Source organism: Planococcus citri, chromosome 2 (genome assembly GCF_950023065.1).
Source record: "Planococcus citri chromosome 2, ihPlaCitr1.1, whole genome shotgun sequence".
Taxonomy (NCBI): Eukaryota; Metazoa; Arthropoda; class Insecta; order Hemiptera; family Pseudococcidae; genus Planococcus; species Planococcus citri.
The window spans coordinates 24,652,286-24,671,812 of record NC_088678.1 but is presented as its reverse complement, the minus strand read 5'-3'; the positions used below and the strand labels follow the sequence as shown (position 1 = coordinate 24,671,812).

At 33.5% G+C, this 19,527-nt stretch overlaps 3 protein-coding genes across 8 annotated transcripts in view; all 3 read left to right on the top strand.

The window, feature by feature from the left end:
- LOC135835117 (speckle-type POZ protein B-like) overlaps positions 1-19,527 on the top strand; it is a 203,234-nt gene that overhangs the window by 140,643 nt on the left and 43,064 nt on the right. Inside the window, exon 2 of one of the 6 annotated variants that reach the window (XM_065349234.1) lies at positions 16,852-18,561. The exons of 2 other annotated variants lie outside the window; for them this stretch is intronic. In XM_065349234.1, coding sequence (XP_065205306.1) covers positions 16,962-18,029 — 1,068 coding nt within the window. In that variant the 5' untranslated portion in view covers positions 16,852-16,961 and the 3' untranslated portion in view covers positions 18,030-18,561. Of the gene's footprint in view, positions 1-4,844; positions 6,427-8,412; positions 10,009-11,862; positions 13,926-16,851; positions 18,562-19,527 lie in introns of those variants that run through there. 3 more of the 6 variants (XM_065349229.1, XM_065349235.1, XM_065349240.1) reach the window with 3 other exon arrangements.
- Positions 953-1,495, top strand: LOC135834027 (TD and POZ domain-containing protein 1-like). The gene has a single exon (XM_065347866.1). It carries the CDS (start codon positions 953-955, stop codon positions 1,493-1,495), a length of 543 nt encoding a protein of 180 aa, XP_065203938.1.
- LOC135834026 (speckle-type POZ protein B-like) lies at positions 1,625-2,023 on the top strand. Its single transcript, XM_065347865.1, has one exon. The coding sequence runs from the start codon at positions 1,625-1,627 to the stop codon at positions 2,021-2,023; it is 399 nt and encodes a 132-aa protein (XP_065203937.1).

Genomic DNA, 19,527 nt, shown 5'->3' with positions numbered 1-19,527 from the left:
TAAAACGTTGACATTTTGATTTATTTTTTGATTAAGTGTCTAATTAGTAATCAAAAAATTCATTAAAAGAGGAATTTCCCGATTCCCAACTCAAAGCAGGTATGAATTACATCAAAAACTCTTTTTATAAAGTTTTTAAAAGTTCGCCTGTTGCATGATTTCTGCCTGTTGATAAAGGTTGATCGTAAAATATATTGTTTTTGAACTTATGATGGAACAGAGAGCTCATTTTCACTACGGTACCGCTATATGAGTAGAAGTACGTACAAAAAATCAATTTTTCTTGAGAGCTAAACGCGAACTGATTGCTCGTTATAGAAATTCCTACAAATTTGCAGGTCTTCAAAATAGGACAGGACTGAAGTGAATTCCTTAGTTTTACATACTGGGCACTCGTCATTAGCTTCTCATTGTTCCGTGAAAAATGAAATTTATTCAGATTAAAAAACTTTTTATTCTGGAATTCAAAATATGGAAATGCCACAAATGTGATTTTCCAGGTTCGTTAAAGCTTAATTTGATTTTTAAGCGAATAATAGCTCATCTTCAAGGTCCAAATGATGACTTTGGAGCACATAAACCGAAGATTGATTTGAAACTTGGTGTGTATAGATGACTGATATGAAGCTTTTAGTGTGAATAATGAATATAAAGATAATTGACGCAATGGCCCCAAATTGGCTGAAAGTGCACTATTAGGCATTCGCAATTATGTCAATTTGCATTTAACTTTTGAAAATACAATTTCTTTAGAATTTTAGGGGAAAATTTAACATGTCGCTAATCAATGGTATTGATATTTTTTTTGATTCTAGGTGACTGAGCGGAACGGAGACCAGTGATAGGCTAGTACTTCGGAACAGAAAACAATATTTTTACTTCTGTGAAAATCGGATTTTTTATCTCGCACGTTTCTACTTGATTCTCATTGTCTTGCATCCTTCATTTCAACATGTCTTCGGGTTCTTGTGATTCAGATTGCCAACCAAATGGAAGTAAAACAAAAATCCATTCCGATGAAGCAAGGTACGTTTGGACGATTGAAGATTTCGATTTTCACGAGGCCAAAGGCGAACGATTATTTTCACCTCCGTTTTCATCTGTTAAGAATAATCAAGTTAAATGGTACTTGGAACTTTATCCGAATGGTAAAACCGATGCAAAAGATTCTGTCAGTTTGTTCATCCGTTTGAATAAACTCAGCAGTTTTGAAAACAGCAAAAAAATATTCGCGAAAGCTACGTTTCTTATTTTAAATAGCGAAAATGAAGAAGAAGCCGAGCGATCTTTCGACACCGTTAAGGAATTTTCTCATCCTGACATTAAGAAAATTGGTTTGGGCTTCAAAGAATTCGTTAAAAAAGATGAGAAGTTTAGAAACAAGTTGCTGTTGAACAATACATTGACGATTCGCTGTGAAGTGAAGTTTTCTGATATGAACAATATCACTAGTAGTCCTCATCAACGTGACATTGATATTGAAATGCCCGAATGAAACCTGTCTGAAAACATTGCATCCTTATTTGAAAATCAAACGTTAACGGACGTTATCCTCTCCGTGAATGGTAAAGAGTATCCTGCCCATAAGACTATATTGGCGGCTCGTAGTCCAGTTTTCTGCGCCATGTTCACCCACACTACGAAAGTAAACGAGCTCAATCGAGTAGATATTGAGGATATTAATGAAGCTGTTATGGATGGAATGTTGAAATACATTTACACCGGGAAATGCGATGATTCGGATGAATTGGCCGAAGAATTATTGGCAGCAGCCGATAAATACGATTTGTGTGGATTGAAAATTATATGTGCAAAGAAGCTAATCAGGAGATTGTCAATTGAGAATGCAACGAATGTTCTTATATTGGCCGATATGCATCATTTTGAAGACCTAAAACATCAAGTGATCAAGTTTATTGTTACCAACTGTACTGAAGTTTTGAACACTGAAGCCTGGTTAGAAAATCTTTCATCAAATCTTAAATTGGCGAATGAAGTTTGTCAAGCCATTGCTCGTAAATGAATCTCACGTCGTGGTGAACTGCTCATTACTCGTACTTCGCTGTACTACCATTATCACTTTTTTTGTATAATTTAATTTTTCCATAATTGTACTCGTACTTAGCTATTAATTCGTTTTTTCTAGTTAATATTTTGTTTCTTTCAATTATGTTTTCTAGTGAAATAATTAAGACGTATAAACCAATAATAGCATATCATCTGTTTTGTCTCTCTCTAATAAAGAAAAATTATAATATTCAGTGCAAATTATGAGAACGACATTTTTTTGTGACGTTTTCCAATCACATTCCTACCTATTCTAGTGATAATGTATTTTTATTTCATGCAGTATTATATTGTACTCGAACCATCATCTAATTCAGAGTCCTCAATACTTGCTGAATAAAGACTTTCAGAATGTTTTTCTTCCTGAATTTTTTTGTGTCTATGTTTTCAAACTTCAAAGTTCTGGAGCAGTTCAATAATGAAACAAAATTTCAACAAATTGTCTACATTTTTGCAGTTGCTCATTAAATCATTCATTATGCTTGAAAATTCTTAGCTATTGCAACATTATTGAAATTGATCTGCAAATTAAGTTTAAATCCTGGAAATAATCATAATTATTTCTGTTAATTTGATTTTTTTCATTCGTTTACTCGTGTTTTTTCTCTTCAATTATCAATGTGTCTACCTGAGGTCATCAAAGCCATCAAAAAGTCATCCTTTTGTCCAAAAAATAAACGCAATTGCCAAAAATTAATCAAATATTTACAATATTAAATGATAATTTTGTGAAAAATGCGGAAAGTACCTTTTACTGAAAGTTACCATCAATTGGTGAGAAAATTAGCATCATTTAAGCAAAACTTTGGTTAAATTACTTGAAAATTGATTGAAGTACCTACCACAAATATTGTTTAAACTGGCCGAAAATTGATTGAACATTGTGAAAATTGACCACAATATCGTAAAAAAGCCAAGTTATTGGGGGGGGGGGGAAATGTGCAAAACAACGAAAAATAAATCAATAGGTACTGAAATGAAGTGAAATTGTGAAACAATCACTTCAAGCATTATAAAAACTGTAACATTAGGTAACATAGAAATCATTTGAATGATGAATAATTTCAGTGGTATAATACTGTAATCAACGCTGGAAAATAATCTGTAAAAATCGCTTATCAAAGTTGAAACAATAATTGATTCGAAACTTTGTGTGTAGATTTGAAACTCTGTGTGAATGTAACGATAACTGACACAATGACCCTGACGTTTTATCAAATTTTTTTGACACTAAAAACGAGTTCAAAATCCACTTTGAAAACTTGAATTTAGAGATGTGCAGTGTAAAAAGTGAAAAGTACTTGTCTTTCAATGAAAAGTTGAAAAGAAAAGTTCCTACTTTTCATTTCACTTTTCAGTTTTTACTAAAAAAAAAAAAAAAGCGAGTGACCAATCAATTTACTCATCAGAGATCATTGACCTCATTGATGAAGTCAAATATCAAGTTTCACTCTCTCCACTCCTCCCCCTTCGCAATTCAGCACCCATTTTTAAAATTTTTACAACATTTTTTTCAAAACTGAACAACCCAAAAATGTTAGAGGCTCTAGAAAGGCTCAAAACTACCACTATTCGATTAAGTAGGTGAAAAAAATGATTTTGTTTTTTCGTGTGTTTTAGATAGGCAAAAAATACATCAATTTGAATCTCTTACAGAAAGCTTTAAAATGAGACTCACACGATTTACTTTTCACAACTTTTCACACTTTTCAATGAACTTCTCACTTTTCATTTCACCAAAATTACTTTTCTGAAAAGTGCACATCTCTACTTGAATTTAATGCGGAAGTGTATTTTGTTTCTTTCGACCGGTAAATTTTCCATAACGTTCTGAGTAATGGCTATACTGCTTCAAAGCGATAAAATCGTCTGTAAAGGCGTTTTTTTTCCACCTAAAGGTGGTTGGTTTTGGTCGAAAAATTAATTTGTTCTCTCAATATACTTACATACTGGAATTTGACCAAATTCATCAATGATTTATATTGTGTGATTTTAATTCAGAAAATTGTATTGGGCTTTTTTGGGAACCCCCTACGCCCCTTCTACGAGTATCTAGGTAACAAACGCAGCTTGAACTCATATCCAAACCACTTAATGTCAACTTGAATTAATACATCATGTATATAGACACTGTACCTGGGCCCTGGGGGAAGACAACGAACTAGCGGCCATATTGGCTAAACTATGTGTGGTCATGCCAATTTATTTATCCCGCTGGGTGCTCTTGGCTGCGCTGGTGTCGAATTCTTGAACGAAGTACCATGCAAAGTACAGCGCAGCTAAAAGCATCCAGCGGGAGAAAGTGTCCCTACAAAAAGTATCACTACCGTCCCTCTTCCTCGTTGCCTGCAAACTGAAGTATAGGTACAGCGCAGCCAAGAGCACTCAGCGGGAGAAATTGGCATGACACAAGATATTACTACCGTCCCTTTTCCCCGTTGCCTTCAGTTCGGCGTCTTCCCCGGAGGGCACAGGTACAGTGTCTATAATCATGTATTACAATTTCAGCAAAATTAGAAATCTTCGAGTTTTCTATCTGGTAGTGCAGAATAGGCGTACGTTTTTCCTAATTGAAAAATAATCAGGTCTGATGAAATGCAGTAAGAAAAAATCAACGATATCTACGTAATTTCGCTGAAATTACAGCATTATGCGACCGTAATTCTGTAAATTTCTATTCAGCATTAGAAAATACTATTACTTTAGTACCTACTTATTTGAGAGAAAAACACTAACATGTCGCTAATTCATCGCGTTGATAATTTTTTTGATTCTAGGTGACTGAACAGAACGGGGACCAGTGGCTGGTATTTCGGAACAAGCAACAATATTTATTCGTAAATACTTCTGTGGAAATTGGATAGTTTCTCTCGCACGTTTTTCCTATTGATTCTCATTGTCTTGCTTCCTTCATTTCAAAATGTCTTCGAGTTTTTGTAATTCAGATTGCCAAACGAATGGATGTAAAAGAAAAACCCATTCCGATGAAGCAAGGTACGTTTGGACGATTACTGATTTCAATGTTCACGAGGCAAGAGGCAAAGCATTATTTTCGCCTCCGTTTCCATCTGTTAAGAATAATCAAGTTAAATGGTGCTTGGAGCTTCAACCTAACGGCGATACTGACGCAAAAGATTATATCGGTTTGTCCCTGTTTTTAAGTAAACTCAGCAGTTTGGAAAAAAACAAAAAAATATTCGCGGAAGCTATATTTCTTGTTTTAGATAACGAAAATAAAGAAACATTAGAGCAATTTGTCGTCATTCGTGAATATCCTCATCCTGACATTGAGGACTCTGGTTGGGGCATCGATGATTTCATTGAAAAAGATAGATACTTTAGAGACGAATTGTTATTGAACAATACATTGACGATTCGCTGTGAAGTGAAGTTTTCTGATATAAGAAGTTTTTGTGGTAGTGGAATTAAATTGCCCGAATGTGACCTCTCTGAAAACTATGCAGCATTAATTAAAAACCAAATGTTAACGGACGTTGTACTTTCCGTGAATGGTAAAGATTATCCTGCCCATAAGGCTGTATTAGCTGCTCGTAGTCCAGTTTTCTGCGCTATGTTTTCACATCACTTGAAAGAAAACGAGCTCAATCGTGTAGATATTGTGGATATTAACGAAGCAGTCGTGGAAGAAATGTTGAAATATATTTACACCGGGAAATGTGAAGTTTCAGACGAATTGGTCGAGGGATTATTGGCAGCAGCTGATAAATACGATTTGGGTCGATTGAAAATTATGTGTGCACAGAAATTAATCGAGGGATTGTCAGTGGAGAATGCAACGAATGTTGTTATATTGGCAGATATGCACCACCACGAAGATCTGAAACGTGAAGCGATCAAGTTTGTGGTAGCCAACTTTGCTAAAGTCTTGAACACTGCAGGTTGGCAAAATAGGCTTTCATCGAATCCTCGACTGGTGACTGAAGTTTGTCAAGAAGTATCACTACTTTTGTAATGTGATTGTTCCGTGTTGACATTTTTGTTTTTTCACAAGTCGTTTTTTTTAATTCAATAATTAGTACATCGATGATGGATTATTTTGTTCCTATAATTTGATTATCATTTTTGTAAGTTTCGTTTAAAATCTTGTTTTCAAAATAATACAATTACATACGTATTAGATTATAAGTAGGTACCTAACAGCTCTATTATACTTAAATATTATCTATAGTTCAATGGTAGATTTAAGAATTAATATTAGTCTATTGAAGAAAAAAATGAGAAAAAGTATACTTAATGCCTCTTTAGTACAACTTATGAAAACGAATCTTGTTTTATGACTGATTTAATTACTTATCTATGTACTAGTGATATTATGCGAATGAATTGCTTTGGAATGTTGACGATTTCTTATTTATTTCATACTGCAGTAATTATTTCTATAATTTACGTGAACCATCTAATTTAGCGATCACCACCCACCCTCTCCCTCATACCCAGAGAACAAATTTTAGAAAGTGAAACTTTCTAAACTTTTTTTAGTAATCACTGCGTTGATGTTTTCAATGTTCTGGAGCTATTCAATTACAAGAATTTCAACTACAAATACGTAAATCATCTACATTTTTACATTTTGCTATCTATAGGAATAGCGATTTCCTCATAAAAATAATTACCTATTTATGATTTTTCCATTTGAAACAGTGTTGAAATGTCGTGTTGAATTTTAAATTTATGTATTATACCCTTTTTTCCGTAAATTGTTTCTGAACTTCGATTTTGAAATGAATTTTTTCAAAAATGAAAACTCACGTGAGATTTCATTGCATTATCCGATGGTGCTTAGTGATAATTCATTTCTCTCGGTACTTTCCTATCAAGTTACGTCTTGATGTAGAATCTTGAAAAATATTTTTCATTGAAGCTAAAAAATTCATTAAGTGGAGTACCCCGATTCCCAACTCAAAGTACATACCTAGGTGTGAATTTTTCAAAGTTCGCCTGTAGCATTATTTTCTGCCTGTTGATAAAGGTTTATTAGAAAATATGTTTTTGAACTTATGATGGAAGAAAGAGCTCATTTTCACTACGCTACCGCTGTATGGGGAGAAGTACATACCTACGTACTAAGAAATAATTTTTTCTTAAGGAGAGCTAAACGCGAACTGATTTCTCATTACACATACCTACAGAAATTCCTACAAATTTGCAGGTTTTCAGAATAGGATTGAAGTGAATTCTATAAAATATGTTTTACATACTGGGCACTCGTCATTATGTTCTCATTGTTCCCTGAAAAATGAAATTTATTCAGATTGAAAACCGTTTCATTCTGGAATTCAAAATATGGAAATGCCACACAGATGGGATTTTCTCGGCTCATTTCGGCTAACGATTTTTTAGAGCAAGTCCAAGAGCTTGAAGAGCTATATATACCTACTGCGATTGCACCCAAATAACTGAAAGCTGGGACTGGTCTCAAAAGTTAGTATACATACCCCTATTTTAAAAGCACTCGGTCTGCCAATTCACAATTGCTGCTTTAAAGTTCAGCGAAAGCTCGAAAATTCACAATTTTTCTGAACTTTCGTCCGAGAGAAATAATATTGATGGCCCAAATTGGTGCCAAATTATAGCATTTTTCTCGCTGAATCCGAATATACAGGTCTGCCGACCCGTAAGTGCTGCCAAAGCCCCGCCAGACTGAGCCAAAGAGGGGGCAAGTTTCGCAAATTTTATGTTTTTGGGCTAAATTCTCATAAAATAAAGCTATAAAATCGGGTTAAAAATTATTTTCAAGTAGTTTAACGAAATGCTCTATGACTAAGATGATTTTTAGGCGCCGAAAATTTTAAAAAATTTCATTTTCTGGTGGGTGGGGCTTAAAGGGGTGTATCAATAAATTCACCAAATATGGCTTTGTGATATATCAAAATATATGTTTTTTGGGCCGCAGAATTCAATAATGGCAATATTTTTCACATTGAAGGACAATTCGGTCAAAAAACATATATTTTGATATATCACAAGGTCATATTTGGTGAATTTATTGATATACCCCTTAAGCTCCACCCCACAAGGTACGTCAAATAAATAAATGTATTACAATTTCAGCAAAATTAGAAATCGTCGATTTTTCCTATGTACCTACCTGTAGTGAGTAGGCGTACATTACTCCTAATTGAAAAATAATCACATCTGATGAAAAGGAGTAAGAGAAAATAATTTTTAATTTCGCTGATATTGCACCATTATGTATTCGCAATTACATAAGTAAATTTTCATTCAACTTTTGAAAATACCATATACCTATACCTTTAGAATTTGAGAGAAAAACTTTTACATGATGTCGCTAATTCATCGTGTTGATGATTTTTTTGATTCTAGGTAACTTAACTTCAACATGTCTTCGGGTTTTTGTGATTCAGATTGCCAATCGTATGGAAGTAAAACAAAAATCCACTCCGATGAAGCAAGGTACGTTTGGACGATTGAAGATTTCGATTTTCACGAGGCCAAAGGCGAACGATTATTTTCACCTTCGTTTTCATCTGTGAAAAATAATCAAGTTAAATGGTGCTTTGGACTTCATCCTAACGGCGAAACCGATGCAAATGATTCCATTAGTCTGTATCTACATTTAAGTAGATGTAGCAGTTTGGAAAGCACTAAAAAAATATTTGCGAAAACTTCTTTTTCTATTCTGAACAAAAAAAATGGAGAAGAATACGAGGATACAACGAATGTCAAAGAATTCTCTCATCCTGAAATCACACAGGGTGGTTGGTGCATCCCAGAATTCATTAAAAAAGATGATTACTTTAGAAACAAGTTGCTATTGAACAATGCATTGACGATTCGCTGTGAAGTGAAGTTTTCTGATATGAAAGGTCTCACTACAAGTTTTCATCAATGTGACTGTGACATTGAAATGCCCGAATGTGACCTCTCTAAAAACTTCGCATCGTTTTTTGAAAGTCAAACGTCAACAGACGTTGTCCTTTCCGTGAATGGTAAAGATTTTCATGCTCACAAGACTGTATTGGCTGCTCGTAGTCCGGTTTTCTGCGCCATGTTCAAACATAGCACGAAAGAAAACGAGCTCAATCGTGTAGATATTGTGGATATTAACGAAGCAGTCGTGGAAGAAATGTTGAAATATATTTACACCGGGAAATGTGATGATTTAGATGAATTGGCCGAAGGATTATTGGCAGCAGCCGATAAATACGATTTGAGTCGATTGAAAATTATGTGTGCAAAGAAATTAATCAAGGGATTGTCATTCGAGAATGCAACGAATGTTCTTATATTGGCGGATATGCATCACCACGAAGATCTAAATCGTAAAACGATCAAGTTTATTGTAGCTAACTTTGCTCAAGTCTTGAACACTGTAGGTTGGAAAAATATGCTTTTATCGAATCCTCAATTAGTGACTGAAGTTTGCCAAGCTGTTGCTCTCAAGTGAATGAATTTCTGATAGGAAAATACCTACTTCGCAGTATTATCAATAAGTACTTTTGTAATGTAATTCTCCCATGTTTACCTACATTTTTTTTCACAAGTCGTTTTGTTCTGTTTCAATTCAATACATATAATATGTGTGGACATTAGATAATAGATATTATCTTTTTGTACCTAATACCTATAATTTGATTGTAATTTTTTGTAAGTTTCGTTAAAAATCTTGTTTTCAAAATAATACAATTAGATACGTGCCTACTTATTAGATTATAAGGTAAGACCTAACAGCATAATTTATAAATATTGTAATGTAATGATTGATTAAAAAATTGATGTTACTGAAAAAAAAAATGTGAAAAAGTATACCTACCTAATGCCTATTTAGTACAAGTAGTAGTACATATGTAAGTACAACTTATGAAAACGATCGAATGTTGTCTTATGATGATTTTAATTACATACCTACCTACCATTGATAATATTGAATCGGAAGTTGACGATTTCTTATTTATTTCGTACAGTAATTTTTATCTATATTTTACGCGAATCACCGAATTTAGCGACCACGACCCACCCTCACCCCCAGAGAACAAATTTTAGAAGGTTTCGCTTCCTAAACTTTTTTAGGAATCACACTGTGTCAATGTTTTGGGCTGTTCAATTACAAGAATTTCAACAACGCACGTGCTACGTACCTAATTATCTACATTTTCACATCAGCCATAGAAATCTCCATTTCCTCAATAATATAATTATCATTTTTCCATTTGAAACGGTGTTGAAATGTCGTTTTGAATTTTAGATAGGTATTACCTTTCTTCTGTAAATTGGTTCTGAACTTTGATTTTGAAATGAGTTTTCTCGAAATCGAAACCTCACGTGAGATTTTTTTGCATTATCTATGGTGCTTAATAATAATTATATTTCTTTCGGTACCTATAACGTTACGTTTTGATGTAGATACTTGAAAAATATTTTTCATTGAAGGGCAGTTTTTGTAATGTTTTTGAAATGAAGTTTATTTAAAAAGTTGTTATTTTGATTCATTTTTTATTTATGTGTCTAATTAGGAATAAAAAATTTTCTTTATTCCCACTTCAAAGTAGGTGTGAATTACATCAAAACCTCTTCTACTTCTTATAAAATCTTTCAACGTTTGCCTGTTGAATTATTGCTGCTCATTATTAAAGATTAATTAAAAAATAAAATATGTTTCTGAACTGATTGTGATGGAAGAAAAGGTTCATTTTCACTATGGTACTGCTATGAGTAATACAAAAAAAAATCGTTTTTCACGAGGAGAGCTATACGCAAACTGATTGCTCATTATAGAAATTCCTACTTTGTAGATTTTCAAAATAGGACTGAAGTGAAGTGAATTCCATTGTTTTATATTCTGAGCACTCGTCATTATGTTCTCAATGCTCCCTGAAAAAAAAGATTATTGAGATTGAGAAACGTTTTATTTTAGAATTGAAAATATGGAGATGCCACAAATGTGATTTTCTATGTTTATTAAAGCTTAATTTGATTTTTAAGCGAATATCTAATACTTCATCTCGAAGTAGGTACCAAATGGTGACTTCGGAGCACATGAGCGTGCGATTGGTTTGAAACTTGGTGTGTAGGTGTACCTATGTGACTAATTTTCTCCCAATACATAAATTCAAAATGACGCTGAAGTAAACTATTACTTGGAATTCGGACTAATTTCTATAATTTTCTGTTTAAAAAATCGGAGTGCGCCTTTTTGAGAACCCCCGACCCCGACACCCCCACGGAAAAAAAAATTATGGATAATTTTTACTATTTCATACAGTAACCGGATCCCATTCAAAAATATTGCGATTTTTACTATGAGATTAGTAAATTTTACTATGAGAGTAATAAATTTTACCTAATTCTATAGTAAAATGTATTTTTTGGCTGAGTAAAAATCACTATTATTTTTTGATTGGATCCGGTTACTGTACTGAAATAGTAATTTTTATTGGTTTTTTTTTTTAGTGCCCTCTTGGTGACCAGCACAGCTCAACTTCATGTCTAAACTATTTAGTACCTACTTAATGTTAATTTGAAATGCATCAAATGAATAAATTTATTACAATTTCAGCAAAATTAGAAATCTTTGAGTTTTCCTACCTGTAGTGAGTGGGCCTACATTTTTCCTTAAGTTGAAAAATGATCACATCTGATTAAGATGAGTAGGAAAAAAAGATTTTTAATTTCGCTGAAATTGCATTGCATATTATGCATTCGCAATTATGTCAATTTTAATTCAACTTTTGAAAATACTATTCCTTAAGATTTAAAAAAAAATAATAATAACATGTGGCTAATTAACCGTGTTGGTAATTTTTATGATTCTAGGTGACTGAACCGAACGGAGTTATTCGTAAATTGTACTGTGAAAATTGGATGCTTTCTCTTGGACGTTATAACTATTGATTCTCATTGTGTTGCTTCGTTCATTCCAACATGTCATCGAGTTTTTGTGGTTCAGATTACCTATCGAATGGATATAAAACAGAAATCCATTCCGATGAAGCAATGTGCGTTTGGACGGTAACTGATTTTGATTTTCACGAGGCCAAAGGCGAAAAATTATTTTCACCTCCGTTTCCATCTGTTAAGAATGATCAAATTAAATGGTACTTGGAACTTTATCCTAACGGTACAAACGATGCAAAAGATTCTGTCGGTTTGTACATCCGTTTGAGTAAACTCAGCAGTTTTGAAAACAGCAAAAAAATATTCGCGAAACCCACATTTATCATTTTCAATAGCGAAAATAAAGAAGAAGCCAAGCGATCTTTCAGCACCGTTGAAGAATTTTCTCATCCCGACATTGACATCAGTGGTTGGGGTTTCGGAGAATTCATTAAAAAAGATAAGAAGTTTAGAAACAAGTTGCTATTGAACAACACATTAAGGATTCGTTGTGAAGTGAAGTTTTCTGATATGGACAATATCACGACTGGTCCTCATCAATATGACTTTGGTATTGAAATGCCCGAATGTGACCTCTCTGAAAACTTCGCATCCTTTTTTGAAAATCGAACGTTTACGGACGTTGTCCTTTCCGTGAATGGTAAGGAGTATCCTGCCCACAAGACTGTATTGGCTGCTCGTAGTCCGGTTTTCTGTGCCATGTTCAAACACAGCACAAAAGAAAGCGAGCTCAATCGTGTAGAAATTGTGGATATTAACGAAGCGGTCGTGGAAGAAATGTTGAAATACGTTTACACCGGAAAATGTGAAGTTTCAGACGAATTGGTCGAGGGATTATTGGCAGCAGCCGATAAATACGATTTGGGTCGATTAAAAATTATGTGTGCGAAGAAATTAATCGAGGGATTGTCAGTCGAAAATGCAACGAATGTTCTTATATTGGCGGATATGCACCACCACGAGGATCTGAATCGTAAAACGATTAAGTTTATTGTAGCCAACTTTGCTCAAGTCTTGAACACTGTAGGTTGGCGAAATATAATTTTATCGAATCCTCAGTTAGTGACTGAAGTTTGCCAAGCTGTTGCTCTTAACCCTTAAATGGCACAAGGTGGTGAATTTCACCACACCAGTTTTTTCGATGCGTTACGCTGGAAGGAAAGAGTGCTCGGGTGGGAACGACTATTGGTACATGTGTGTGTATGTCTTGCGCTTCAATTCCGCTGTTGAGCATATTGCATACTTTTTTATTTTAAGGGGCAGAAATTTTTTAAAACGAGTGAAATAATAATTATTTTTGAATTTTTTGCCCCTTAAATGAGAAGAATAGGCAAGTTGTTGTACATAAATTAGTAGAGCATGGATACATAAATATTTACCAGGCGGTAGTTTTATTCCAGTCGCTGTCGATTGGCTACGAAAAATTATCACAAAATATGAAAAAATTGTATTTTTTTTTCAAAAAATTTTGCCCCTTAAAATATGAAAGTAGGCAATGTGTCAAACATGTCAAATGAAAGGGTGAACATTTACGCACATGTATCAGGTAGCCATGATATCAAGTCACTCGTCAGTCCAGTACAAGAAAATCTTGAAAAAAATATAAGTGTGTCATTTGAGGGTTAAGTAAATGAATTTTTGATTGTGAAATACCTACTTCGCAATATTATCACTACTTTATTGTTTTGTTCTGTTTCAATTTGATATAATAGCTACGAGTATGTACATGGATAATAGATATCTTTATTTGTTACCTATAATTTGATTGTGTACTTACCTAATTGGTGTAATTTTCGTTGAAAATTTTGTTTTCAAAATAATACAATTACGTATTTATCAGGTTATAAGTACCCAGCAGCATTATTATTATAAATATTTTAATTTTAATGGTAGATTTAAAAATTAATATTATTGAAGAAAATGCCTATTTAGTACAACTTATGAGAACTGTCGTCTTATGATGATTTCAGTACAATATACAAGTGATATTATTAAATTGGAAGTTGGTGATTTGATTTCTTAATTATTTCATGCAGTGATTTTTACCTATATTTTACGCGAACCACCTAATCTAGTGACCACAACCCACCCTCATCTCTAGACAACAAATTTCAGAAGGTTTCGCTTCCTAAACGTTTTTAGGAATCACTGTCGATTGTTTTATTTGTTTTCAATGTTCGGGAGCTGTTCAATAGCAAGAATTTCGACTACTTACGTGATTATCACTACATTCTACAGTTTTACATTAGCTGTAGAACTCCCGATTTCCTCAAAAATACTCGTAATATATGATTTTTCCACTTGAAACAGTGTTGAAATGTCGCGTTGAATTTTAAATAAGTATTACCCTCTCGTCTGTAAAATTGTTTCTAAACTTTGATTTTGAGATGAATTTTTTTCAAAATCGAAAATTCACGCGAGATTTTTCTTTACGTATTATCCGATGGTGTTTGATGATAATTAATTTCTCTCGGTACGTATAACGTTACGTCTTGATGTACATATGTACATAGATTCTTGGAAAAAAATTTTCATTGAAGCCTGAAGGGCAGTTCTTGTAATTTTTTTGAAAATAAGTTCTTTTAAAACGCTGATGTTTTGATTCATTTTTTGTTTAAGTGCCTAATTAGAAATCTGAAAATCCAATAAAGAGAAATTTCCCGATTCCCAACTAAAAGTAGATACATAGGTACGAATTACATCAAAACCTCTTCTTATAAAATTTTTCAAATTTCGTCTGTTGAATTATTGCTACCGGTTGATGGAGGTTAATTAGAAAATATGTACTAGGGCGCTCCGCAGCCCCAACCCCCAGCTCGCGCCCTCACTTCGCTTGGACCGCTCACTTCCCCCCCCCCTCCGAAAAAGTTGAAAATATTTCCTTTAAAAGTTCAAAATTGTTAATGAACTGGCAACGCTTTTCTCGAATGTAAAAAATCCTTCATCTCAAGTTTTCCAAGGTACCGCTATATGAGTAGAAGTATCTATACAAAAAAAATAGTGCTCTGAAAAATGAAATTTATTCAGATCGAAAAACGAGTGATTTTGGAATTTGAAAATAGGTAGGTATGGAAATGCCACAGCTGTGATTTTTTCATGGTTCATTTCGGCTTAATTTGATTTTTAAGCGAATACCTCATCTCCAAGGACCAGATGATGATTTTGGAGCACATGAGCGGACGATTGACTTGCAACTTGGTGTGTAGGTGACCGATTTATTGAAGCTTAGTGTGAATATAAAGATACTTGACGCAATGACCGTGAATTTTTTCAAAAATTGATGATATACATCACTCCATCACCCCAAAATCCACTTTGAAAAATTCAATTTTCCTCGCCTGATAGTGGTCGGTTTCTTTTAGTCAAAATAAACATTAATTGGTATTTGGACTAATTTTACAGGGTGTCTAACAGGTACTGCAGGTACTGCAAGTACTGTAAAAGTACTGCATTGAAATCCTCGGTATTGTAAGTACTGCAAAGTACTGCATTTTGCCTGAAAAGTACTGTATTTTTTCTCAGAATGATTGATTTAAAATTGAAGACGTCATAGCAAAAAGGACGTATGTGTGAAAGTTGTATTTTGAGAAAAAACTGTTTGAAAGTTTGAGTGCTTGTGAAGTTTAGAAATGTGCATAGCCTATTTGAACATGGTGACGATTTTATCTTATTTTCCCACTATCTAACTATATGAAATGCTATGCACCATCAGTCTGGGGGAAAGTGTGTGTGAGCGGTAAGCGCTCAAACATTTCGAATTATATGTCTTTTTTGAGGCGAAAAATTGGCCAATTTTTTTTTTGATTTAAAAATGTTTTTGAGCAAATTTTTGGATTTAAACCAGGTAAATAATGGTTGATAACACAAAATCGACCATGAGTAACCCATTATATCTGAAAAAAGATCGCTATGTTGAGTAAAAAAACAAAACAAAAAAGACAAGTTTTTTTGGCCAATTATTTTTTAATTGATTTAAAAATGTTTTTGAGCAAATTTTTAGATTTAGACCAGGTAAATAATGGTTGACAACACAAAATCGACCATGAGTAACCCATTATCTCTGAAAAAATAAATTTTTAATCGACTTCGCAGTTTTAAATTTAAAATGGCGATATCTCACTGGTTTTTCGACTTTGTGAAGTGGGGGTGGTCTCATATGATAGAGGAAGGTCTGAAGAATAACAATATGGATTCGTCTCAAAAAGGACATATGTGTCATATATACCCCTTTTTGTTATGACGTCTTCAATTTTTAAAAACCTCAAAATGAATTAATTGGTGAAAATTGAAGAAAAAAAAATGTTCATTTTGTACCTCAAAAGATGGCAACACTTGTTAAATTAATACTTGTAAAATCGACAAATTCCAACCGGTTCAAAAATATGTTTTTTCCTTTGGGGGGAGGGGGGTCAGTGTAAGCTGGATAAAAAAAAAATAAGGTAATGCAAAAGGTACTGTAAAAGTACTGCATTTCTTCGGAGAAATTTTGTTAGACACTCTGTTTTATAATTTTCGATTTAAAAGATCGGATTGCACCTTTTTGGGGGAACCCCCGACACTCCTTCCAGGTGACGAACACAGCTTAACTTCATGTCTAAATTATTTAGTAATTCTTCATGCCAATTTGAAATGTATCTGCAAATAAATTTATTACAATTTGAGCAAAATTAGAAATCATCGACTTTTCCTACGTGTATTTGGCGTACATTTTTCCTAATTTAAAAATAATAACATCTGATGAAAAGGAGTAGGAAAAAACGATTTTTAATTTTACTAAAATTGCACCACAATGCATTCGCAATAATGTCAATTCTAATTTAACTTTTGAAAATACCATTCCTTTAGAATTTCAGAGAAAAACACTAACATGTGGCTAATTAATCGTGTTGGTATTTTTTTTGATTCTAGGTGACTGAACGGAACGGAGTTATTCCTAAATTGTTCTGTGAAAATCGGATGCTTTCTCTTGGACGTTATTACCATTGATTCTCATTGTGTTGCGCTTCGTTCATTTCAACATGTCATCGAGTTTTTGTGGTTCAGGTTACCTATCGAATGGATATAAAACAGAAATCCATTCCGATGAAGCAACGTGCGTTTGGACGATAACTGATTTTGATTTTCACGAGGCCAAAGGCGAGCATTTATTTTCACCTCCGTTTCCATCTGTTAAGAATGATCAAATTAAATGGTACTTGGAACTTCAGCCTAACGGTGAAACCGATGCAAAAGATTCTGTCGGTTTGTATATCTGTCTAAGTAAACTCAGCAGTTTTGAAAGCAGCAAAAAAATATTCGCTAAAGTTACGTTTCATATTTTAAATAGCGAAAATGTAGAAGAAGCCAAGCTACCTTTCGGCACCGTTAAAGAATTTTCTCATCCTGACATTGACATCAGTGGTTGGGGTTTCGGAGATTTCATTAAAAAAGATAAGAAGTTTAGAAACAAGTTGCTATTGAATAACACATTAAGGATTCGTTGTGAAGTGAAGTTTTCTGATATGGACAACATCACGAGTGGTCCTCATCAATATGACTTTGGTATTGAAATGCCCGAATGTAACCTCTCTGAAAACTTTGCGTCATTATTTAAAAACCAAACGTTAACGGACGTTGTCCTTTCGGTGAATGGTAAAGAGTATCGGGCCCATAAGGCTGTATTAGCTGCTCGTAGTCCAGTTTTCTGCGCCATGTTCACCCACAGTACAAAAGAAAACGAGCTCAATCGAGTGGATATTGAAGACATTAACGAAACAGTCATGGAAGAAATGTTGAAATACATTTACACCGGGAAATGTAATGATTTGGATGAATTAGCTGAAGGATTATTGGCAGCAGCCGATAAATACGATTTGTGTCAATTGAAAATGATGTGCGCCAAGACATTGTCCGAAAGATTGTCCGTTGATAATGCAGCGAGTGTTTTGGGATTGGCAGATATGCACGGCGTCAAAGAACTTAAAGACAAAGTGATCAAATTTATCGCTTCGAAACCTACCGAAGTGTTGCGTACGGAAGGCTGGAAGAATATTCGATCAAATTTTGAGCTTGCCGATGAAGTGTGCTTAGCTATAGCTCAGCGATGAATGTCGAACATTTGATTGAATTTTATACTCGAGGTGATCGACTATTTCCATCCCTGTTATTCTATTTGCTTATCAATTTGTGTTTTAGATTGTTTTGGTACAGTAATAGGTAGGCATATTCAAGTCTTATAATTGATCTAAGTTTCATTAAGTATGTAAATATTACCCGAGAATTTTTAGAAGTCGTAGTGGTCGAATGCATATTTTGTTTACTTTTTGTATTCTCACTTTTGATATGTAGTTTACTACTGTAGTTGGTTATTTTTGATTTACCTCTTATAATAATGGGTGTATTTATTGTCATAATTAAGTTTCTTGGTTTTAATTTTTATTTAGACATCAAGGGTTTTATTTCAAATAATTTATTCATTTCTACAGTCAAAATAAATTGAACCCTTAATTCAGTAAAGGTGCTACGTATATTGAATTTTTGAATTTGCTTCAATGCAGTAATGTCTTTTAGTATTGATCGTATTGGGTGTCGCTGTGTATTATTTACTGTTTCTAAAATACATACAATTATTTTTTGAAGTGAAAATTTATTTTGATGTTGATTATGTTTTTCATATGTAAATGCGAGCCTTTATAGCCCAAGTAGCTGCATATGGATTATTAAATAAAGTAAATTAAAAAATGAAAATTGGTCGCATGCATGCCCATATTGTTCATTAAGATGAATAGATATTTCAAATTTGGGGAGGGGGGTTGTGTGGATAAGTTGAGTTCAAATCCTCAAAATTATCATGTATGTTGAATTTTTTTCATTAGTTCACCGAACGCAATTGCGAAAAATTACCTAATTAAATATTTACAAAATTTAACGATAATTTTGTGAAATACGCAGAAAGTACTTACTATGAAAATTATTGTTGAATTAAATTCCCAGTTACTGAAAGTTACCATAAATTGGTGAAAAAATTAGCACAACTCGAGCAAAATTTCGGTAAAATTGCCTGAAAATATGTTGAAGTTCCCTCAAAAATTGTTCAAACTAACTGAAAGTTGATGAAACATTGAGAAACTTGAGCACAACATCGCAAAAAAAAGCTCAGTTATAGGGGGAAAAAGATGCAAAATTACGAAAAATGAATCAATACTGAAATGAAATTGTAAAAAACTCACTTTAAGCATTACAAAACTGTGAAATTAGGTATACCTACCTATAGAAATAATTTGAGAGCCACATATACGAGTATATATGTACAAGAAATCGAAAGATAATTTCAGTAGTAAGTAATGGTGTCATCAACGCTGGAAAATAATCTGTGAAAATCGCTTATCAAAGTTGAAACAATTGATTCGAAACTTTGTGTGTAGGTGACTGATTTGAAACTCAGTATGTAAATTGTAACGGTAACTGGCACAATGACCCTGAATTTAAAAAAAAAAATTTCGACACCAAAAACGAGTTTAAAATCCACTTTGAAATCTTGAATTCGATGCGGAAGTGTATTATTCACTTTCGACTGTTAATTTTTCCAAAACTGCTTTATGGCGA